This window comes from Toxorhynchites rutilus, chromosome 1, assembly GCF_029784135.1.
Source record: "Toxorhynchites rutilus septentrionalis strain SRP chromosome 1, ASM2978413v1, whole genome shotgun sequence".
Taxonomy (NCBI): domain Eukaryota; kingdom Metazoa; phylum Arthropoda; class Insecta; order Diptera; family Culicidae; genus Toxorhynchites; species Toxorhynchites rutilus.
The window spans coordinates 18,926,371-18,950,570 of NC_073744.1; the positions used below are offsets into that span (position 1 = coordinate 18,926,371).

General features: G+C 40.9%; 4 protein-coding genes across 6 annotated transcripts in view; 3 read left to right on the forward strand and 1 right to left on the reverse strand.

Moving 5' to 3' along the window:
• The window catches only part of LOC129770921 (probable sodium/potassium/calcium exchanger CG1090), a 34,146-nt gene extending 28,069 nt beyond the window's left edge, over window positions 1–6,077 (forward strand). Inside the window, exons 2-4 of the mRNA XM_055774117.1 lie at window positions 2,803–3,294; window positions 3,356–4,816; window positions 4,885–6,077. Coding sequence (XP_055630092.1) covers window positions 2,841–3,294; window positions 3,356–4,816; window positions 4,885–4,895 — 1,926 coding nt within the window. The 5' untranslated portion in view covers window positions 2,803–2,840 and the 3' untranslated portion in view covers window positions 4,896–6,077. The remainder of the gene's footprint in view (window positions 1–2,802; window positions 3,295–3,355; window positions 4,817–4,884) is intronic.
• Window positions 6,078–11,861: 5,784 nt separating this feature from the next.
• On the reverse strand, window positions 11,862–16,551 carry LOC129762358 (jerky protein homolog-like). Of its 2 annotated transcripts, none has more exons than XM_055760575.1 (3): window positions 15,847–16,551; window positions 12,874–15,748; window positions 11,862–12,724 (listed from the first exon to the last, which is right to left on the reverse strand). In XM_055760575.1, exons 2-3 carry the CDS (start codon window positions 13,953–13,955, stop codon window positions 12,625–12,627), a joined length of 1,182 nt encoding a protein of 393 aa, XP_055616550.1. In that variant the 5' UTR covers window positions 13,956–15,748; window positions 15,847–16,551; the 3' UTR covers window positions 11,862–12,624. The 2 variants fall into 2 exon arrangements, with proteins under 2 accessions (XP_055616550.1, XP_055616549.1); XM_055760574.1 differs by having other exon boundaries at window positions 12,874–13,962; window positions 14,031–16,551.
• Window positions 14,903–18,144, forward strand: LOC129762359 (sideroflexin-1-3). Of its 2 annotated transcripts, XM_055760578.1 has the most exons (6): window positions 14,903–15,138; window positions 15,202–15,695; window positions 16,216–16,564; window positions 16,624–16,709; window positions 16,926–17,053; window positions 17,122–18,144. In XM_055760578.1, exons 2-6 carry the CDS (start codon window positions 15,538–15,540, stop codon window positions 17,364–17,366), a joined length of 966 nt encoding a protein of 321 aa, XP_055616553.1. In that variant the 5' UTR covers window positions 14,903–15,138; window positions 15,202–15,537; the 3' UTR covers window positions 17,367–18,144. The 2 variants fall into 2 exon arrangements, with proteins under 2 accessions (XP_055616553.1, XP_055616552.1); XM_055760577.1 differs by having other exon boundaries at window positions 14,903–15,695.
• A 3,104-nt stretch (window positions 18,145–21,248) lies between these two features.
• LOC129775794 (ran-binding protein 3) lies at window positions 21,249–23,198 on the forward strand. The gene is made up of 4 exons (XM_055780898.1): window positions 21,249–21,378; window positions 21,637–22,613; window positions 22,673–22,768; window positions 22,842–23,198. The coding sequence occupies exons 1-4, from the start codon at window positions 21,363–21,365 to the stop codon at window positions 23,070–23,072; spliced, it is 1,320 nt and encodes a 439-aa protein (XP_055636873.1). The 5' UTR covers window positions 21,249–21,362; the 3' UTR covers window positions 23,073–23,198.
• Window positions 23,199–24,200: the final 1,002 nt, after the last annotated feature.

Genomic DNA, 24,200 nt, shown 5'->3' on the forward strand with positions numbered 1-24,200 from the left:
ATCCATTTTCATAATTCCTGATTTCCTCCGGACATTCGGTGAATAATACGAAGAATTGTTGTTTCGGTATGTTAGGCTCTCTTCCGATAAATCTCGCTGAAGATTACTTATTTTATCGGTAATTGATGTTATCAAATGGATGGCCTGTTAGTTTTTAGGCATCGGTTAACTGATGACGACAACGTTTCTGTCTGTAGGATGTAATCACGAAAATGTAGTGATGATTTCCATGGCCGAGTGGTTAAAACACATTATTGCATTATGAAATCATTCTCCGATACAATTTCCGTTCAGTATTTTTACAATACTTGCAAAAAACGTGTTACTCTATGTAGTGCATATTGCATAAGAAAATGTTGATTTTCATTCAGATTTTTAATTTGAATTGATTTTGAGTGGAATTTCACAAATCGAACACACGTAGCTAAATGCCGTCGACGCGAATTGCGTTACTCCATGTACTGTGACCAAGTATGGAGAAGTTCATTCGCTCATTTCTCCACACCTAATTATAAATCACTCTTGTATCTGCTTGGAATAATCATGGCGAAGAGAATGCAGCAAGCAATCGTGAGATTGCACGATGAATCATTTTACACTCTCTGACCATCTTCATTCGGGACTGAGAGTGAACATAACAAAACCAGGAGTGGAAAACAATATTCAATGCATGATTACTCCTTTGGAAGGATCGCACGAAACAAAATAACGAGTGAGTCAAAATAAACTCAATCTGCGTGTATGTATGATTTTATTTTCCCTTCAACTCTCTTCCTTGTCAGTATTCAAGTGCATTTGTTATCGGGAATGCACATGAATCTACCTTCCCGCACACCAATAACTTGCGTTAATATGGTCTTTTGCGTTGGCTTAGACTTAAATCATTCTATACTAGAAACAAAAAAATGCCATTGCAATAAGGCACAGGAAACAACTCTATTTCAACTATCTACCTGTATTGGAGGTCTTCGTAGCCTAATTGGTTGTGTGTCCGCTACTAAGCGAACAATCATGAGGTTATAATTCAGGACCCTCAACTGGCCATCTTTGTGTGTTATTCTAGCTACTACGCCCATGCATCAATCACCATGTGATGGCGATCCCAGCCTCTCACTCCACATACGATCGATCCGCTGCATCAGTAATTGGTGCTATTTATAAACACAACAATGGAAGCCTCATATCAACAGTCTCGCTGTGTTCAACTGTGAACATTCGAACAATAGGAATATTCTTACGCCTAAAATGGATAATAAGTAATAGATAAAAAAAAATGTGTATCGATGAGATAGGAATACTCTTACACCTGAAATGGGTAATGTGTAATTGATAAAAAACATGTGTATCGATGAGATAGGATTATTTTTACGCCTATATGGCTACTGTGTAATATACAACATGAGGAAAAATGTACCCGATAAATTCGGCTCTGTCACAGCTGAATTGCTAGATGAGCCTAATAATAAAAATAAAACAGATGGGATAAAAATAATCTACCTGTATTTTACTGCCGCGATAGAGACTTCAATGATTGATATTTGAGTGAAAAACGAATGATTTTACAGAGACATTCGCTGGCTCAAGCAAAAGTTTCCAATTTGATTCTATCACCGTCTAATGTCACTCCGAGAAGCAAATGAGAGAATGCAAACTTCTCTGAGAATAGATGAGCGGAATCGAGACTGTATTTTTCCGTTTAACTCGAGAATGAACTTTGCGAAGATGATAGGTGAATGTTTTCTGTCTCATATAAAGTGAGGCATAAACGGAGAAAAGAAGGGTGAACTTTATCTGCGAACGAGTGTTGTTGAACGAATTTCGATGCGATTTTGCCCATATCTGACTGTGACAGAGTTTCTGTTATATCGCTTCACGTTTTTCAGATACGTTCGAAAGTTCTGTCCATTCTTATTTCTGCTTTAGTTCGAAGCAGTTCGGGCTTTTGAAAATAATTCGTTCGAACGAATCGTCTAATTTAAGCTTTCGTTGAACACATTAACGACAAAGGTGTAAAAAATATTTTTTTGACGAAAGTCATTTGTGTATTTTCGGTCATTGACGCCAAAGAAACCCCAATATTCAAGAACTATTTTTTGCCATCTTCCATTTTCCGGAAAATGACTATTAAAAAAATCGAACATTTGCCGAAACCGCACTTTTTTTTTGCAAAGACAAACATACTGCGAACTAAAAGTCACTTTAATTAGCAAATATATATAATATATATTGTAAAATTGATGCATTTATTGATACCTAAATGCATCAATTTTACAAGCACAAGAGGATGGAGGTCTCTAAGTATAAAACTAATTGAATCCCCACCTCAACCTGTTTAAACGTTGGACTTGGTCTTCTACCGGCTCAACTTTTTATTCACATTCCCGATTTCACCGGCTCAACTTTTCATTCTATTTCGATTCCGCATATAGTTCGACTCGATTTTTTTTCTTTCAGCTTCCATCTCACTCCGCGCCATGAAATCAAAACAAATGTATGTTCCTTACCTCAAGTACCTTCCGGATTTTTCTCCCGGAATATTCACAACAATAGAAACATAAGTAAACAAACATAATTACTGATTACTGGCAGGATCGCTAATGTGATATACTGCTATCTATACCTCATCTGACAACTGCTTTCCAAAACCAACCCTCTTTTGACGTTGTCCTATTCGTTTACACACTCAATGTAACATACCAAGTACTGGGTAAATACTCTGATCAGGATGGGATTGAATAACGATGACATTTTTCGCTGTCTTCGTGAGCACAAATCTAACCGGTTTGCACGATTTTTTTCTAGCTGCAAACTCCCGAACCCGGACCGCGCCAAGTCCAGAGATGAAGCGAACACGACGCGGTCGCTATTGGCACATGGGCATCGTGTTTCTGGTGTACTCCAGCTTTCGTGCGTATTCGGCATCAATTGGCGACATTACAACGCCGGGAACCGATCTTGACGAGCTGCCCGTGGATGAGCCATCGAATGTGTCACCAAACCCACTGTACCACAGCACGACACCAGCAAGCGAAAGTGATTCGGAAGTGTCTTCGACGCCCGCTGCATCGGTCAATGCAACGGACGCAACTCACCACGGTCATCCTACGTGGCGACCTATCCGAGACGGTTGCACAGCACCTGCCATTGAACAGTTTCCGAAGCCACTGATGAGACCGACGATAAGGAAGCATGGAGGTCTCATCATTCATGTGCTCGTTGCTGTGTTCACCTTTCTTGGATTAGCCATCGTGTGCGATGACTATTTCGTTTCCAGCTTAGATAGAATCTGTGAAGGTAGGGAACAAGGTTTGATTTCCCTCGCAACTTGTTACAAGTTATTTTTTTTCAATTGCAGAAATGAAGCTGTCTCCAGATGTAGCTGGTGCTACCTTCATGGCGGCCGGCAGTTCAGCACCCGAGCTGGCGACCGTCATCATAGGCGTATTCTTCGCAAAGGACGACATTGGTATCAGCGGTGTCATCGGTTCAGCTGTGTTCAATATCATGTTCGTGATTTCCGTTTGTGCACTGTGCGCCGGAACGGTATCGCAGCTGAACTGGTGGCCTCTGGTACGGGATTGTACATTTTACGCAATCTCGATCCTAGTGATGCTGATAGTGATAATCAATGATGTCATCTCTTGGGTGGAATCGCTTATCATGCTGCTATTCTATGTACTGTACTGTGTCGCACTACATTTCAACGGTCCGCTCGAGAAGTGGGCTCACACCTGGAATCTTCCCATCAAACTTCCAACCAAAGAAGAGCAATCAGCACTGGTTACCTACAAGAATCTTCCAGATACAACTTACACCCAGGGACAGCAACCTAGCACTGGACCATCCGCACCAGCACCACAACAAGAACCGCAACAACCCGTAGACCAAGGCTACCCCGCGTATGCCGATCCGAACACTAGCTGGGACCCAAATGCTGCGTGGAGTGATTCTGCCCAAGCTGCTGCTGCAGCACCGACAAACAATTATTCGTATGATCCCAATAGTGCTTGGGGAACCGGCCAGCAAAACTATGGCTACGAGGATCAATACGGACAGGAAACAGCGAAAACTCCGCAACAACAAGTTCAACCGGCAACCCAGACAACGGCAAACGTCACCACAGGAGCCGTCCAAACCACAGCGGACGATTACTACAAACCGAAAGAACCCAGACCACAGGAAACGCGCAATCCATTGGAAAAACCAGTGGACGGCGGCATACTAGCACAAATATCCTGGGCCATCGTATATCCCATCCATTATACCGCCAGGATGACGATGCCCGATTGTAAAACGGAAAAGTATAAAAACTGGTACCCGTTCACCTTCCTCGTTTCCATGATCTGGATATCGTTCTACTCATACTTCATGGTGTGGATGATAACGATTATCGGCTCCACCTTCGGCGTCCCTGATACCGTAATGGGACTAACGTTCGTAGCAGCCGGTGTTTCCGTCCCGGACGCCCTTAGTTCCATTGCGGTCATCAAGGAAGGATATGGCGATATGGCCGTTTCCAATGCCGTTGGATCGAACGTGTTCGACATTCTCGTCTGTCTCGGTTTGCCCTGGTTCATACAAACTGCCATCATCAAACCGGGATCCCACGTCAATGTCATCAGCAAGGGTTTGACCTATTCGACACTATCGCTACTGTCCACCGTGATCTTCTTCCTATTCGCAATACACTTGAACGGCTGGAAGCTAGACAAACGTCTCGGTATCATCCTGATGGTGTGGTACCTGCTCTTCATCACCTTTGCCTCACTGTATGAACTCAACTTCTTCGGGATAACGAATCCCGCACCGTGTGCCAGTGAGTACTGAACCAAATGCGTATCTTAATACCCAAGCTGATAAGCTTTTTTTTCTCATGTATTGCAGCCGATTATTAGACGTTACCATACATCATAAGTGTGTTACCCTTGTGCTCGCAACTGTACACACGAGTTGAAACGCTAGTGTACCGCACGGAAATTTCAGAAACTTCAAAGCCCAGAAAGCGTCATGTCCATGACGGATTAATCTAGTACTATTTATTATTGTTTTCGTTCTACTTCCTATGCGATTTAGATTTTGCCGCCAATGAGTACAACAGTCTGACCCCGTGGGTGAGATTTACATTACTTGCGGTACGTCTTGAAAGCTATATTATTCACCCAAACCACACAAAAGAAAAAAACAAACCGACTGAAGTTTGCCAACGTCATTCCATTAGCTAATTTAAACACAAACTGATTGCTTCCCTTTTTTTCGTTAGCGATACTTACTTGACCGCACACTGTTACTCGAACTTCACCTATCACTTGTTAATTCTTAGCTACAAAGTAGTACTAGCTCTAGAATTGTATTTTTTCCTAAACCGCTCCCATACAGACACCATGACGCTAGCAAACGTCAAACCTGCCGATTGGTGCTAGCGGTCGGGAGGGGTTAGTATACCAATGCACACTGTTTGCATGTAGCAAGGAGGAAGCGGGGAGCCACCCTTTCTCTAACCTGTAAATACTCAGGATTTCTGAATATACTCTCTATATATAGGCAGCCTAAATCTGAAACATAGCTTTCGTCTCATAATAAAAAAAAAAAGTATTATTGTTTCATATGTTACTGTTAACCTTTGTTTGAAATAGAACAAATTAAACTGTGTTGTTATCGCTCTAGTTCGAATCTAAATCAATACACGGCTCTATGTCTGGTCATATTTCCGATATTCAATATCGGTTTGCTACAATGTTTTAAAAATGGAGCAATCATTAGCAAAGAAAATTATAAAACAAAAGTGAATAAAATGCGTCATGCAAACACCCAAAACAGCGAATATTAAAAAAAAAAAGAGCAGAACAGTTTTACATAAGGAAATCATAGATATTACTATATTTACCAAGCAGAAGAGGGTATTAAAAGAATCTTAAGTGAACTAATCTTAACTAGATCGTTTACTCTCTGACGATAGATGGAACGAACACAGTTATACTTATTTACTGCAATCGCAGCGAACTCTAAACTTGAAGGTTCCCGGGTCAATCGTGTTAATAACAATACTATATTTACAAACAGTCAGCATAACATAACCTCCAAACCGTTTGAGTTATCGAGTTCCCACTCTAATGAAAAGCAACACCATGTTGTACATGTACAAGTATCTATAACCTAGTTCGATTAAGCAAGGAATGTAATGATTATCGGCCCGAGGAAGAAACATCGGTGCTATTGTAAAAATAAACACCCACAATGCATATGACTCTCAGCAAAACCATTGTCATGATAATAATGGCACGAATCATTCAGAATAGAAGAAAACCCACGTCGCTCCAAATATTCCGAAACTACCCAATCAACACAGTTACAATAGCTACTACCTGCGGACATCCCGATTGTGCCATCAGTATGGAAAAACCCCATGATGTGGAATCGAAGCATGAGATTTTTGTGAAATCCATATGTCCTGCCTACAACAACACATGGACCTAATCTCTATTCTTTCCTGAATAGAGCTCACGGAAACAATAGATTAACGATGCACACCTGAGGCGTAATGACAAAACAATTATCAAACTGACACGATTCATCCCGAGAAGGTTAATCTTACGCGCGAAAATGTTTGCAATGTGAAAACGATCGTTTCCCTCAATTACAATTGTTCCATGCAATATCGTTTTACAACCGGTAACAACACCCTTTAAGCAATTCTTGTGTGTGTAGCACTGAAAAGAGTAATCACCGTCAATTTCGAACTTTTGGAAGGTTCGCCATTTGAATCCAACGGTACTTAACTAGATCAAGCAAAACGCGCAATCTGATGGAGGAAGAGAAGTTGGATGTCGGTATATTGGTTTTATGTTAGTTTCAACATATTAACAGCGCGAAAGTATGTAACTAATCAGTCACCTGCGTACTTACTCGTGAGAGATGATATTAATCGTAGCATAGGTCACATGATTGCACAACAAGAAAGAAATAACACACATACCGCTAATGCTAAAACAAAATGCCGGAAGACCCAAAATACCAAACAAAACAAAAAATCACTCGATGGAAACAGAAAAATAAAAAAGTGAAAGAGAGAACACAGTTGAAGCTTCATATATGTTAATACCGCCGTGAGAAAGCGTTCATCGTTCGAGAATTGTACTTGAAAATTTTCCGGAAAAAAACGTAGCAGAACAAACTATAAAACAATTTATTCACACTATACCTATACCACACACACACACACATACCACAAAAAATCATTAGCATGCCGCGAACATATAGCATGTCAATCAGATAAGAAAAAAACCAGATAAGTAAGACAACCAACCAGAACAAGTGAACAAAAGTGAACTGCTCATACCATGAGATGTTAATTGTTGAGAAGTTAAATAAAAATGTATTGAAAATCAACACAAAATACGATTGGAGCATTTATTCATTTATTTACAATGATTCAACATCCAATTCAAACTCCCGGCTGCACCGATGCTTGTCAAGTCCTGCTCCACCTGGTCTAACCACCTCCACCTTCTTGTTCCTACCGGATCGGTGCGAACACCATCTTTGCAGGGCCGCTGTCCGACAATCTTGCAACATGCCCTGCCCATCGCACTCGTCCAGCCTTGGCGACTTTCTGGATGCTGGGTTCGCCGTAGAGTTGCGCCAGTTCGTGGTTCATTCTCCTTCTCGATACTCCATTTTCCTGTACACCACCGTATATTGTTCTGAGCACTCGGCGTTCGAAAACACCAAGTGCTTGTGAGTCCTCTTCAAGCATCGTCCATGCTTCGTGCCCATAGAGAACAACCGGTCAAATTAGGGATTTGTACATGGTACACTTCGTACGGGGTCGGAGTTTGTTGGACCTCAAGGATTTGCGGAGCCCATAGTAGGCACGACTTCCATTGACTATGCGTCTTCGAATTTCATGGCTGTTGTTGTTGTCAGATATTATCAACGAGCCAGAGTAGACAAATTCCTCTACCACCTCGAGCTCTTCGCCGTCGATCACAACACTACTACCAAGAAGAGCTCTGTTGCGATCAGTCCCTCCTGCTATCATGTATTTAGTCTCAGACGCATTGATCCCAAGCCCAATCAGCCCTGCTTCGTGTTTCAGTCGGTATACAAGTCGGCTACCGTCGCATGTGTTCTTCTGATCATGTCCACATCGTCGGCGAAGCAGATAAACTGATTAGACTTGTTGAAAATCGTGCTTGCCTGTTGAAGCCCGCTCTCCACATAACACTTTCCAGCGCCACGTTGAAGAGCAGACAGGAGAGTCCATCGCCTTGTCGAAGTCCCCTGTGAGTCTCAAATGATTCCGACAGCTCACCTGAGATCCGAACACTGCACCGCACACCGTTTATCGTTGCCTGAATTAGTCTTGTCAGCATTCGGGGAAAGTCGTGTTCGTCCATGAATTTCCATAGTTGTCGTCGGTCGATTATATCATATGCGGCCTTGAAGTCAACAAAGATGTGGTGCGTGGGCACTTTATACTCGCGGAATTTTTGGAGGATCTGCTGCTTTGTGGTTCTTTAGCTGATTAATGGCCTCCTTAACTTCACCAATCGTCGGGGGTGATACGTCGTCGTTGTTCACTGCGCCGGTCCTCCTCAACGTCGTCTTGGTCTCCTGTCTGCGCGCTGTTCAGGTGTTCATCGTTGTGCTGCCTCCGCCTTTCGATCGCCTCGCGTTCGTACGTCAAGATGCCTCCTTCCCTGTTCCTGCACATTTCGGCCCGCGTCACAAAGCCTTTGTGCTAGGCGTTTAGTTTCTTGAAGAACCTTCGCGATTCTCGAGAACGATAAAACAATTCCATCTCTTCGCAATCTTTCTCTTCCAGGCGGCTTTTTCCCGAAAGAGAAGTGTTTGCTGCCTTTCAAGGAACTTATACCAACAGGTAAATTTAAACAAATCCAGATTATACAATTAGTGCACAAAACAGTTTATTTTTAGCTATTCCTATTGTCAGAAAGTCCAACGATTTTCATGCCTCGGGAAATCAAAACCGAACGGTTCGCCGAAAGGTCTTGACAGACATCAAGCAAGAGTTGAATCCAGTAGAAACATCCGGTCCAGTTTTTGTAATGGGAGATAACAATACTATCCCGAGACGGATATTCCGTCAAAGGAAATCGGGAGCAGCATCATCAACATCTCTAATGGAAATCCCAGTGATTCGCCCGGTTCTGATAGGTTAATTCAAGCTCTGCGGCAGGAGATATCGAAGAGCTACAGAGAGCTTCAGGAAATTAAAATCTGCATTACCGAACCACAACTTCCCCTAGGTTTTGATTAGAAAGAAAATCTAAACAGATTATCTTTACGCTACAATGAATAAATATATACAATAGAAATAAATTTATTCAGACAAATTGATTATATCTCTCCATGATACCTGAAAAAGCTAACACGTCACAGCCTCACTGTTACTGATGTCCAGTCCAGTCCAGTCAGTCCAGAATACCTTGTCATATACGTACTCTGCTTACGCTGTATTATTTTTACCTACACAACGTTCAAACGCCCGAAATTATGCAACCTCTTATTTATTTCGTTTTTCTCTTATAAACGGGAATGAACACTTTCACTTCATGGAGTTAATTTTCATACGCAACTGTTCGAATACGGTGGATGTGGAAGCAATTCGAAGCCCAATCCATGCAATTACACACGAAATTCGATTTTTTTTTTCATTTTTTTCACAATAAAAAAAAGTTGCTTCACTCGCAATGCTGTAACTCACGAACCAATCGACCAATTGCTGTCAAATTTAGACACGTATCCATTGAAAGATGGTGCTTTGTGATAGTCAAGTAGATTTTCGTAAGAGGCGCCATCTAGACGTCAACCTTATGAACTTTCTAGCCGAACTGTTAGAAATGTTCACACAATTACCCGTTCATCATTAGAAGACATGATCCGTTTGTGTCCTCTACCCGTCAAATTTATTATGTTTCCACTTGTTTATGATTCTCTTCACTGTAGAGTGAGTTCTTCCGACAGTAGCTGCTATTTCCCGCAATGTCTTTTCTTGGCTAGTCTTACTTGTTATCATTGTACGTGTATGAATTGGGGAAGACGGGGTAAGACCGCCCCTTAAGAAAACAAATTTTTAGTTAAATGTCCTTCAGGATTTCCCTTATTTGTTGTGCTCAGTATTTGGATTTCGATCAAAATCGAATGATACACAATGTGTCATGCAAGTAACCTCTCACGAACATATAACCAAATATGAGAGAATCATTCAGATACTTGTATGAATGACAGTAATCACTTGTGTAACTTTACATGATTAAACCAAGAGAAGAACGAAGACTGTTGTTTGCATATTCGAGCTGTGTCATCATTCGGTCACCATTTGCGGAGAGCAACGAATGGGAAAAGAGAGCGGTGTTGCCAGTAAAACTTTGCCGTCTATATGAATATACACATTTCAAGGGACAGCGGCGTTAAAAATGGAAAACTATTATCTGTCTACCCTTCCCTTAGTCTCTATCGAGCTAAATAATCATATAGTTTGCACTCTCTGAGACTTAATAATCAGGATCTGCTACATTAGCTGAATATGAATCATTCGCTTTGCGTAGTCCGTACGATCCTGCTGTTTCATGATACATGGAGAGGTCGATATGCATATGTTAGAGGCAAAGAAGAAAATAAACTTTCTGCACCGAAAGCGTATATGATGGTTCTGCATGCGTGTCGGTGTATCATGAAGTGCGAACCGATGCAAGAGTTGTCTCGTTCTCTTTTGTGTCGTGATTTGCAGTACGTAACAAAAAAAGGATGCCGCTGGGGGAAATGATTTGTGTATGATCATATTTGAACGAACGAAAGCGATTTTTTAGTGAATGGATCATTTGGCAAACACTGGTTGTGCTGCATATCTTTGAGTATATAATAATATACTACTAATATGTGAAACTGTTGATTATATAACTTTTTTGGCGTTTTTTTAAATTAATTTTTGAAATGATAAAAAAATACATTTTATTTTGCTGGTGGGGTAAGAGGGACCATCCGCGGGGTAAAACGGACCATTACGAGATAAGACGGAGCGATGCTTTTTTCAAACAGTTAAGTCTAGTAAAAATAACAGGAACAGTGTTGTCTAAGGTACTAAATGTTTAGGGTTCTTCATAAACTACACACAAACTTCTGGAAAGGCCATCCATATTCCACGTGCAGAGTTTTGAAAATATTCGTGGAAAATTTACCAAATTTTCGGGATCTATAAGGACGATTATCTACGTGGGTCTAAAATCTCTCAAAATCTGTTCACGTGAAGTCTTTCTAGTTCTGATTCGATATGTTGTTTCGTCAGCCAGCTCGAATTTCAGTTCCTTGACATCTCGCATTGTGATGGCGTAGAATCGATTATCCAGCTGCAGCAAATGCTCTCCCAGTTCTTGTTCTGAGTAGTGGTAAAAACTGGATTAACTGATCCGAGCTTCATCGTTATCTTCATCGTTTATTGCCTTTGATTTGTTGGTGGTTCTAGAAATTCCAAAACTGACTGAAGCTGTCCTGATGGACATGCCGTTATCCACTGCCGCTTTAACCATATTCAGCTTATCCAACGTCCATTGCATCCACGACGACTTCTTTATGTACTTTCGAGGTATTTGTGTGTAAAGAGACGAGCAAAAAGATATTTTATTTGATATGAAAATCATTCAATATCACAACGTGTGGCGCTTTTACCTCGTCGAAAATGGTCCGTCTTCCCCCCAGAACACCTTTTGCATTTACACGCATTTTATATTATATTTTACATACCTTTTCACGCAGGCAGAAACGGAACAATTTACTGCGACTGGGACACTGATAACTAACAAAATATACAGTATACAATCAAGTGTTACAAGGTGTTTCTAAATGACAAAAATATACTACAGTTGAATTTCACTCGTTGGGCTATCTTTAGTTGGGCTTCGATTTAGTTGGGCTCCCGTTCGTTGGGCTATAGCCCAACTAAATCGAAGACAAACGTCAATTCTGACAACGTAAAATTTTTTTCGAGGGGCTCGTGGATGGTGTTTTTAGGTTTAAAATAAATTTTAAATGAATCATTGAAATAAATAAAATCGAATATTATTCAACAAAAACAATATTTATTTTAAACGTTTCAAACAAAATTAAACAAACCACGTAAATTCATTTTCAACAAAATGGTAGAGTTCTTCAACATGCTCGTTTTAGCCATTCAACTTCGGTGATTTTCGAACGTAGCGCGTTCAAACGGCATACTTCTGCAACATCATGCTTCATATAGCGAACTAGGCAATCAATTGACTTGATTGCATCGCCAAAATCAGGATCTCCGGTACTAGTAATGGAAGTATCAAACGAATTACTTCCATCTTCTGTGTCTACCAACCATTCTTCTTGCATTTCAGGTTGATCTTTCTTGAGAACTGATGACAAAATCTCGTCATCAGAGAACACTTCACTGGTTACCCAATCTGGATTATGATCACCATCATACACCTGATCTTTGATCCACAGATCAATATCTTGCTCAGATGTTTTTGTTCCTGCCAAACTGTCAATCCTGGACACAAGCGCTTTGAAGTCATCATCGGCCGCTTTCGAGTCTACATTAACAGCATCCTCCGGCAAACCATCGATCAATTTCTTTCACGAATTACGTATAGTTTTGTCAGATATCTCCTCCCAAGAGGTTGCCAACCACGAAATACACTGTTGAAGATTAATCTTCTTCAATCGTTCTTCGAAACTAAAGAGGAAAGTACATAAATAAAACCTCAATTAGAATTTGAATTTAAATTTTGAAAAAGCACAGACGAAAAACTATCGTGCGCATAGTTTTGTGTTTATATTTGGAATTAATTACAAAAATTTAATGTTTAATATTTGGAAATTTACCTTAAGTGTTCGTTTTCCAGAATTAATGCGAGCATCAGTTTTCTTTTATACTTTCGCTTGATTGCATTGATGACCGATTGGTCCATCGGCTGGCATTCAGCAGTTACATTTGGTGGGAGGTAGATCACTTGAATCAGTCCATCGTCACTCTGTAGAGATTCGTCAACGTCATAATGACTGGTGCAATTAGCAAGAACCAGCAATGCCTTTGGCTCCAATCCTCTCTCGGCCGAAAATTTTCGAACAGCGGGGACAAACTCTTCGTGGAACCATTGACGGAACAACAGTCTGGTCATCCAAGCCTTTTTGGAATGATTATATGAAACGGGAGCTCGTGGTTTTGCAGCAGTGCAAATGAAATACAACGGAAGCTTTAGGGAACCATCTATGTTGGAGCAAGGCATAAACGTATACCTTGTCTTGTTTTGCTTCCGTCCGCTTGCCACGGTCTCATCACAGGTAACGACAGAGCGTGTGGCTAGGAGCTTGATGAACAAGGCAGATTCATCTGCATTAAAGACTTGGGATAGTGATAGCTGCATTTCCTGAATCTTCTTCTGTAGAACCTTCTTGAAATTTAGGTACGCTTCAACGTTTACCGATGCCTTTTCTCCTGTTACGGCTTTCACGCGCAATCCAAACCGCTGCTTAAAACGATGCATCCAGCCATCCGAAGCAGTAAAACCGTGCACCGCATAGAGCCCCCGGTCCTGGAACATCTTAAACAGCAGCTCCGCCTTTGCTTTAAGAATATCCACTGTCAACAAAATGTTGGACTGCCGCTGCTGTAAAATCCAGATGTAAAGAGCTTCTTCCAGCAAAGGGAACGTCTGCTCTTTCAATGTTTTTCGATTATTTACACCATATTCCTTGAACTTGTCCACCGCCTCACGAATTGCTTCTTTCTTTTGGATTATTCTCGTGACCGTAGAAGATCCTACGCCGTACTTCTTCCCAAGAAAGTCATGCGTACCACATCCTGCTTCAAAATCTTCAATTATGCGAACCTTCTCCACCAGCGTCAGGAAATTGCTCCTCCGTTTCCGGTTAACGTTCGTACTGGATCCTTGCAAACCATCCATTTTGAGCCTGGCGATCGAAATGAACGTATATTAAATCTACGCTAATTTTAATATCAAACTTCATTAAGAACTTACCAATTAATCCAACCTAGAACGAAACTCAACCACGAATGAAATAAACGTCAGTGGTGTGAAAACTTTTTTGCGTTTCCCATAACAACAAACAATCGGTGTGACCCTCGATCGATTTTCGACTTTGACAGTTCAGCCCAACGAGTGAAAGTCTTTCACAAATTGGGCTAAAAGCTTAGTGCAACGAGTGACTGTATTATTCTTCTTGCGTAGCATATTTGCCAAAATACTGAGGATTGCTTATAAAACTAGAAGTGGTTCTCACTCCTCCGGGCGATCTTACCCCGTCTTCCCCTATTTATTTCTTTAATCCTACTCGCCATTTTGATAAAAACTATTTCAAACATTAATAAAAAAAATAAGAATAATGCATCAAAAGAATACACGTATCAGAAAAAGTTTGTATCAAATAAATGGAAAATATTGTCAAGTAGCATGTGTACACTCAATTTTGCAATGTGAATAACAAGTTAAAACAGCAAAGTCATTAAAATCGAACAAATAACCATTAGAAAAGTATGCAAAATACATAATCTAGGTTGAAGACACTCCTAAAAAATTTTTCGTGTTGTAGAAACTGGCACAAAAATGTTTACAAAAATGTCCAATTAGAGACGAATCTCTGTATATGCTTTTATGACATCACCGATTTCAAATGGGCTCGTCCGATGTCGTCACTGCTGGCCGCTCGCGAAATCCACAGACGCAAAGTGAAAGAGTAATGAATGAATAAATCAAGGGATGGAATGAATTCTCCGGCCATATTCAGCTGACACGAGTTATCAGCATGAACGCGTTGAGTGAAATCACACTCACACAATCCAAAACGCCAGCTTTTGAACTGCGTGTTATTTGTTCCCAGCAAGGGGAAGACGATCAACCTCTGATAGAGCTTGCTCAAAGTTGTATTTATAAGTATGACGTTCCGTACACACGATACTTCTTCACCATTTCAATTCCTGTTGTGCAAAAAAATCGATTTTTGACCAGTCAAATAATCAGCGCAAGAAACCGTCGACGACAGTTCAGTGTAGTGCGACAGACGGAAACCAATTGAAATCTCCTCATATCAGCAGTCAATTTGGAACAAGTCTAGGAACCTTATCACCGAGTACGACCGAGATCTGTGAAATACTCAATAACTCTATTATCGATAATCTTCCGCAATATTCAGTGTCGTCAACTTGCCATAATTGAGAGTTATCGGAGATATCAATTATCAGTAGCACTATTCAGAGGACAGAGCTGGAGAAAAAATCTCATCCGTAGCACGGAGATTGTAGTAACGTTATCACTTCTGTCCGAGAAACATCTAATAACTCAACCGGCCAGGACCTTTCGGACCTTTGGATTACATAATAATATTCCTACAGTATAGCATATACTTATATGCAACCTCTCTAAGCGCAACAATTGTGTTCGTGATCAGGAACGTTGAACCAAGTGTACAAATACGACCATTATTATAATTGTAAATTAGCTACGGTACTCCCGTTTGCGCTCGAGAATAATGTCGTCTCTACCTCGCGTCAATTTGGACGAACCACGGTATGACCAGAGTACGTACCTCAATCGGGCGAAACACTTCCTAATCGTTACCAATCCGCTCAATGTTTTCGTCACCGAGGAGCAGCTGGATCGTGCCGCACGGATCGTTAAAGATTACCGGTGAGTGGCGATCAGAGCCTTTTCTTGTTTTGTAAGTTGAAGATTTTCTGGTACTACAATTGTTTGAATGCGACGTAATGCCTTCGGTTGCGATGTTTGTTGTTGAGTGATATATTCACGGTGTGACCGAAAAATATCTCACACAATTTACCTTCTATAAATAGACAAATAACGAAAATGCTGAGGTATATAGTCCCTGGAGAATGATCGCGTTTTCTTTGATTTTTGAGTAAAACCAATTATACAAGTTGCTTCATGTGCGTTGATTACTAATCAGTTTACGAACGGTCACTGAGAATCGAGATTGTATCGGAGTGTCCTACAACATAGTTGGTGAATGAGCAAGTAAACAAGAGAAATGGATGATTGCCAACGTAGTATACTATACTGGCAAACATCCAAAACGTAATTGCCATTCACAACTAGCATGATTCTCATCGAGACAAACACCACCGCGTCTCTCGTAACACTAGTTTGAATTTCGAGATCACATACAACTAAAGCAGTATTCATCCATCAGCGCCGGCAAACCAGTGCCCGATATTTCCTCGGTGGACGAGCTGTGGGCAGCCAAATACCTGTACGACAGTGCTTTCCATCCGGATACGGGCGAGAAAATGCTCCTGGTCGGCCGTATGTCCGCCCAGGTGCCCATGAATATGAGCATCACCGGCTGTATGATGACGTTCTACAAATCCACTCCGGCGGTTATCTTCTGGCAGTGGTTCAATCAGTCCTTCAACGCGGTCGTCAATTACACCAACCGATCGGGGAAGTCTCCAATCAGCCAGGAGCAGCTGCTAACTTCGTACTGCCTGGCCACAGGCGGTGCTCTCGCAACGGCACTCTCGCTGAACCGGCTTGTGCGGGTAAGTTGTCTCAAGTTCAAGCATGTGATTTTTTTTTATCTTGCTTTACATTTTCGCAGAATGCTCCACCACTTGTTGGCCGACTTGTGCCGCTAGCAGCTGTCGCCGCCGCGAACTGCATCAACATTCCGCTGATGCGCATGCAGTAAGTACGGTTGGATCGCTTCATTTCATTCCATTCGCGCTAGCTTGGTCGTGGCATGGCAAAAACATGCAAAAAGTGTGTGTTAACCATGTGGTGCGAATTCTCCTCTTCTGACGTAAATTGATCACGATGTGAAGAGAAGCGTATGAAATGATACAGTTTTTAATATCAAGTCGAAGATATTGTTTCTAATGGTACTCTTTTTCTGATAACCAGAGAACTGAAGAACGGCGTCACGTTAATCGACAGCGAAGGAAATGAGCTCGGGCAATCGGTTCGCGCAGCGAAGGAAGGCATCGCAGCGGTTACCTTTAGCCGTATTCTGATGGCCATGCCGGGCATGGGTAAAACAATTTTCCAGTTTCAACAATCGATTATCAAATGAACTATTGCCAATTTTTCCCATCCCCAGTGTTTACACCCGTACTGATGAACACGCTCGATAAGCGCGGCTTCCTGAAGCGTGTTCCCTGGGCGAACGCCCCCATCCAGATGTTGTTCTGTGGCTTCTGTCTCACGTTCGCGACCCCACTCTGCTGTGCACTGTTCAGCCAGAAGGCATCGATAAGCGTTAACAGTCTTGAGGCGGACGTCCGCGAAAAGATTCGAAAGGAACGCCCCGAACTGGAGCTAGTCTATTACAACAAGGGACTGTAAATTTCACTGCCGGATAGATATTACTCCTGTATGGGTCTCGCGAAGCTGATCATTTGTGCTTCAGTTACAATGAAAGTGAAAGGGACAATAATAGATTGTGAAAAGTTATATATTATGCGTGGTAAAACATTGGGAGATTTTATTAGCTTTGTGTTATTCATGTCGAGCTTAAAACCAACCAAACAGATGGATTCATTCCAATTGCAATTTTATAACCAATGTAATGTATACTCAGCATGGGAAGCCGCCATCGTCTTCACAGTCGTGTAAGGTGTTTTGACAATAATCGATACTAGGTAAAAGACAAATATTGTAGAAAATGCTATGGAAAATATTCAGCACAAATAGAATGGGATTATTTCAATCTGTATAACCTATAGAAATAAAACATACCATATACACAAAATACTAAATTAACATGTCTCCACCGAGGTTATCGATGTGAATCGAGGTGGAATGTTGGAAACAGTGGCGTACCTGGAGTGAGTGGTGACACCCAGTGTTGCCACACGTACAGATTTTTTTCGTTATTTTTGGTACAGATTTCGTTTATCAATTTTTCCCATCAGTAAAACATGTTACTTTAATATAGAGAAAACATATTTGAAATGGAAAAGGTAATTTTCTTTTATAATTTTAATTTTCTGAGTGTTTATTCAACCCAACGCGAATTTCAATTGGACTAACAACATATGTAGCATATGTAGAGCTATCACTTTTTGTTGCCGTATAAACTTTCCTTGGGTGAAAATGAATACAACAAAACAGACAGCTTAAACCACACGACCCGTTCTCGAGCGGGAACACACCTTTGTTTTATTTGTGAAAATTGAAAGAAATCGTTTCATATATCATGCCATTTTTAACACAACTGCTACCGTATACAATTTTAGACTTACACTTGTGCTGAATTTTTCACAATCCACGATCGGTCATTGATATGAAATTTCACGAAGCAACCAACATCAAAGTTTCAAGTTTAAATTTTATTTGCTAGAATTAATCGTATCATTCACCCAATTTGCAGAATAAAAATGCCCCCGGCTTGCATATATTTCCAATGCTGATTTCCCCCGGGCACCTTGGTTTTGATGTCTCTGTTAGGGAACACATGTCGGTGGGAACAAAAGTTCCCCCTACTTTCATGTATTTGCAATGCCGATTTTCTCCAGGTAGCTTGATTTTGATGTCTCTGTTAGGGACCCGCCGCATGTGTCGTCAATTTCGACCAATCATAAGTTGGTGGGCCTGATTCTCCAGCGCGAATGGAATGTGCCAACAATGAACTCCTCAAAGTGACATGAGCCAGGTCAACGTATCGCCGAAGGCGATTGTTCTGACGTGAGAGGTTCATTTTGGAGTAAAATACTCAATGAATTACAAATGGTGCAGTGTTCATTGAAATATATGTCAAAGCTTGTGTATTTTGCAAAGGCTCTATGTATTTAATGTGTTTCATGAATATATATTTCTTTTATTTTAAAAATTTTCATTCCTTGTTACAAATATGTACAGGAAATAATTTCGTTCATCTTTATAAATGTTTTCCTCTTATTGTAATTGATGAAAAATAATATCTTTGGCATAAGAAAACAAATAAAAATATATTTTCAAATCTGTTTTTGCATAGTCCCTTTGCATTAATATGAGTGTATGTTATTTCAATTGTTTTGATTTCGTATCCGTGTTTTGATTCCGCATTCGTTTTTTGACTTAGTGTCCGGTGCTGATTTTAGCGTAATTATTGCTAAAAGTTTATCGGAAGGTTGACTATTCTTTATAACATTACAGTGAACATTAATTTTATAGTCGCCTCACATAAAAGTCATCAAGGTAAGATATATTTATTATCGCATTCAAATAAATTTAGAAGTTAAATTTTGTTCACAGACAATGATAAAAATGATGGAGCTGTCAAGAATCTTGTAATTCCACTGTCCGAAACTGCGCTGTTATCGTTCGGATTCTCACTGGATGAGCCCGGTGAGCACGCATCTCGCATCTACCTTATGGTCAAGCTGGGTCTTGAAATGGATAAGCACAGATGATACTCCATCCGAAACTACTGATGAAGATGCTCCTCCACTAGTGGATGACACCGAGGATGCCTCACACATGGAAGAAGTTGATTAAACATATACAGTTTTTAACTACTTAAGTAGCTTTTCGTAATTTTTGAAAGTCTGATTTGTGTTTTTGGAGAAAGGAAACGGTATGCTGAATTGAGTTTCTCGTATCAGTTAGGGTCAACTATTGTAAACTTTCAATTTAATTTTGTACCGCGTTATAGCGGCTGCAGAAGATGTATATTCTTGTCATTAGTAATAGCATACCAAATACTTGAACTGACTACATGTTAATAATAAATATAAATCATTTCAAAATTCACAATTTAACTGGATTGCATTCGAAATTGCCTATTTTTTCCGAAAATTTTCATAAAGTAGATGATGAATTCATCTTTGAATCTGCAGTAGCTATTGCCCGTTGGGAACGGCGAATTATTAGAGATCGTTCAAATCCTTTGGAAATGCCTAATTCTATTTTTGGCTACCATTGCTGGTACTAGTCGATAACGAATGAGGATACGACTTCAAAAGTCACAAAATAGCATGTTTTTCCACTGCAATCGCCCACGGGAATTGAGTGAGTGTTCATGAGAGTTCACTCAAGGTAAAAATCTCACCACAGCCGCCTTCGGGAATTGAGTGAGGCAATTATTCCGAGCTGTCACTTCACATTCGCGCATCAGAATCAGCCCCGGCAGTCTTCCGACAAACACTTACACATGTCCACCCGATGTGAAAATTACATGTCTTTGTTTGAATTCAAACATGATTTTCGCTAGTGTAGAATGTCTATCCCAAACGCGAACAATGATACACAAACATAAACATTGTAAACAAACACGATGTTCATAATTCACGAACATCATGTACAAACATATCACCCGATGTCGCAGTATTCATTGCTTTCGTTTCGTTTCTTTTCACGCACGGAAAGAAATTATTCATCCTAAAATATTTCTTCGTAGAATACTTTTTCACAGAAACGAACTTGAAATTTAGTTCGCATTACAAAAACTGCATGAACTAAGAGGCTATGAGTTCATGCACATTTTGCAAGTCTGATTATATAATCCTTGGTTTCGTGCAAAGAAAACATTCTCTGAATAGAAAGAAGTTTCTATGAGATTTTTTTGCGTGCATGTTGCCAATTGAAGTCTGGGGAAGCGACTGCACCATTGTCATGATAAATGCTTCCCTTCCCTTTTCATATCAACGCACCAACACACCGTGTGTTGAGTGGTGGTGGTGTGCTGTCTAATTCGCTTCTTTTACTCTACACACTGCTGTTGCTTGGGATGAAAATGCGAGAGAAACTGAACATCATGTTTGAACATCATGGGAAACAAACATGACACATTCTTAAACAACGGGTACAAAAAATAATGTTTGTCTGCAAACATAAAACTGCGAGAGTAGGGAGAACACTGTTCGTCTCGTACCCAGTGTTCAATGTGAAACACGGAAGACTGAGCCCCGGTATTTCCGTTAGGATAGGGGTTGAGATTTTTCAATTGTTCGATAGTTAGTTTCATGACATATATTATTTTCTTTAATATAAAAAATTGTTATGGAGTGCCGAAATCGATTGACGCAAAAATTTCAACAATCCATCATGAAATGACTGAGCAATAAGCGTTTGAAATTGGACAATTTTCACGATGTATTCGATTTTCGATTTTCAATTTGTGCCCCAATATGTTCCCGAAAGACGTAATCCTACGTCAAAAACAACAACAAATTCGTCGGTCTTACAATTAGTGTGTACGTTCGATAATAACACCGTTTTTGGCTCACGGTCACTCTTTCGACAAAGCGATCGCATACCACATTTCACTTGACGTTTGCGCTTCGCAAGGGATTTCTAGTCATTAGCTTGACTTTTCTTGTGGGAGCTAGGGCTAGCGCAAAAAGTAAAACGAACGAACAAATGGCGAATGTCGATCGTAAGTTTTGATTTTCTTGCTCCTTGTGGCTGATCGGGGTGGTTTTGGAATATTGTAAAAATAGTGCAATTTAATAATAAACGATATGGGGCTGAATGATTTTGGTTGTGTATTGCGAGAAGCCTCCGATAACCGCACAAAAAGTTGAAGGAAAATTGTGCATCCTTGGTTTGTGGTGTTGGGGATGGAAATGTGGAAAAAGAAGAATAGCAAAACTTTTTGTTTGTTTTCGTTGCGTCTTATTTTTTCTCATTGTAGGTGACAACAGAGACAACATGCTCAACGAGGAGCAGGAATCGTCTCAATCAAACAGCTCGACAGGATCGGGAGCGGTCCCACAGCAGTCCACACTTTCCGGCAGTGGATTCCAGCTCAAGTCGAGCATACTTCGCCAGCCAGCAACATTTGGTTCAGGAGCCGGCGCTGGAGGAGGATTGGGTGGATTGTTCGGTAATTGTTCCACATCCGGATCGTCGGGGCACATCGGTAGTTTCAATTTGAAACCAAGTGTGTTGAAACCATCTCATCTCGGTGGCTTTGGGAGTTTGGCTGGTGACCAGAAGGAACAGGACCAGAACGAAACTAACAGCAATAGTTTCAGCTCGAATCCATTCCTTAAAACTCAGAATAGTGAGGAAGAACCGGAAACTAAAACGGACGAGGCGAATGTGGACAAAGAGGAAAACAGTGGTGACCCACTGGCCAAGCTGAACCGGTCGTCACTGCCAAAATCCAATCTGTTCGCGAATGTGAAATCAATTAGTGAAGACAAAGGCTTTGTGTTCGGTCAAAATGTGCATGAAAGGGTCACCGGTGAGAACATCCAGGCAGATAGCTCCGGCCCAACTGCTGGTTTATCCTTCTCCAGTACTTTAACTAACAACAGTAATGATTCTTCGTCGTCAAACTCGGTTGTTGTGGCTGGAGGAAGTACAACGGGAACTGCAATGTCCGGTAGTAAGCCGGAAGGGAACGACGAGAGCCTCGAGGAAGCTGCTCGACGATACGAAGAGAGCAGAGGTGCCCTCAAGAGGAAGTTTGACGAAGTGGAAACTATCACCGGCGAAGAGGATGAACGAAATGTGGTCGAGATCAACTGTAAGCTTTTCGCGTTCGCCAAAAGTAATTGGGAAGAACGTGGCCATGGCACGTTGCGACTTAACGATAAGGATAGTAGAGAATCAAGAGTTGTGTTCCGGCAGGCGGGAAATCTCCGAGTGATTATTAACACGAAGGTTTTCGAGCGTTAGAAACTTGGATATTTGCATTTCATTACATGGTTTTTTTTTCGTAGGTATGGTCTGGAATGACTGCCGATCAATCGAGTCACAAAAGCCTGCGTTTCACCGCCATGGACAACAACGGTCAGGTCAAAGTATTTCTCGTAATGGTACGTACGAACTTGAATTTAAACAAAGAAAACGCGTCGAAACGCCTTGCCATACTTTCCCCCACCCCCACAGTCTCGCCCTGATGTGATTGCAAAGCTGCATAAAGAACTCACGAAGCGTATTCTGACAGCGAAGGAAACTGCAGCGGAACAGGACGATGAGGCCGGCAAAGAAAACAACAATGACAATGCCAGCAGTGTTAGAGCGAGCGAGGAAAACTGCCCCGAGTCGACTGAGAATGCGAAAGATGAACCGGGAAATGGCGAACCCTGCGCTAAAAAACGTCTCAACTCGTCGACCTAGAACGCAGGACAAAGCGCAATCGATGGTTCGGAGTTCTGTCTGAATTGGCCCTCCCCCGTATTTTCAAAGTGTTTCTCGCTGGAATTAGGAATTTTCAAATAAAAACGCTTCAACACATGCCGAAAAGTGGTGGATGTTTGGCTAATTCTAGTTTGGAAAGATTTTCCTTTTGTGCGACTACATTTGTAATGTATTTGGCTTCTCCGCCAAATGTTATTTAAGTGAAAATTGTGGAGCAGAAAAGCGAATAACAAATAAGACATTGTGTTTATGATTTAAACCGCATTTTACAGACCATCAATTATTTTTTATAATAACCAGAATTATTCTGTTCTGCCTCTTTAAAAAATATGTCCAATTACAGGTCACAACCGCCTCTAATGCGACACTGAGTGGTACCGCGCTTTTTTCAAAAAAAATTGTAAGGGGTTGTATCTAGGATACGACCGCATTTTTTCGACGTAGAACTACGCAATTATATTATGCTACTTGTTTACCACTTCGAATATTAATGTAGAAGGCATCGAAATTTTTGTAAAAGATTATGTACTTCGTTACAAATAAATTTGAACGTCCTTTTACGTTTGATATGATGCCTAGGACTACCAGAATATGTGAACGGAACAATTGTCAAACGATCATTGTATTTTACATTTCCCTCTGAAATAATTGCACATCTCAATGTTTACGTAGTTCTCGAACTGCGAAAGTTCATTCACCTCTAGTATCTAAAATGACGATTTTCCCAGGCTTCTCTATTTAAAAGTATGTTCTAGGGAAACATATTCCGGTCTGCACAATGACAAGCGAGTACAAAAGTACTCAACACCAAAAAATACCCCCGACTTGCATGTATTTGCAAAGCAGATTCCCCCAGGCACACTAGTTTTAAAGTCCGTGTTAGGGAAATACACTTCAGTGGGAACAAAAATATCCTCGACTTGTATGTATATTTGCAAAGCGGATTCCACAGGTACATCGATTTAGATGTCTGTGTTGGGAAAACCGTAAATCGGGCCAATCAAAATGTGGCAGTTGGGGCGTTTAGATAACGCTTGATATATTACAGTTATTCTATTGTTCATCTCATAAAAAATAACATTTTGTTAATTGTGATAGACGTGAGAA

Bases quoted from the DNA above. Each gene is read 5' to 3' on its own strand.
- LOC129762359 (XM_055760577.1), top strand. From the start codon at position 15,538: ATGTCGTCTCTACCTCGCGTCAATTTGGACGAACCACGGTATGACCAG. The intron at 16,565-16,623 runs GTAAGTTGTCTC...ACATTTTCGCAG, and splicing joins CGCTGAACCGGCTTGTGCGG to AATGCTCCACCACTTGTTGG. The intron at 16,710-16,925 runs GTAAGTACGGTT...TCTGATAACCAG, and splicing joins ATTCCGCTGATGCGCATGCA to AGAACTGAAGAACGGCGTCA.
- LOC129775794 (XM_055780898.1), top strand. The intron at 22,614-22,672 runs GTTTTCGAGCGT...TTTTTTTCGTAG, and splicing joins GAGTGATTATTAACACGAAG to GTATGGTCTGGAATGACTGC. The intron at 22,769-22,841 runs GTACGTACGAAC...CCACCCCCACAG, and splicing joins TCAAAGTATTTCTCGTAATG to TCTCGCCCTGATGTGATTGC.
- LOC129762358 (XM_055760575.1), bottom strand. From the start codon at position 13,955: ATGGATGGTTTGCAAGGATCCAGTACGAACGTTAACCGGAAACGGAGG. The intron at 12,725-12,873 runs GTAAATTTCCAA...TTTCCTCTTTAG, and splicing joins CTGGAAAACGAACACTTAAG to TTTCGAAGAACGATTGAAGA.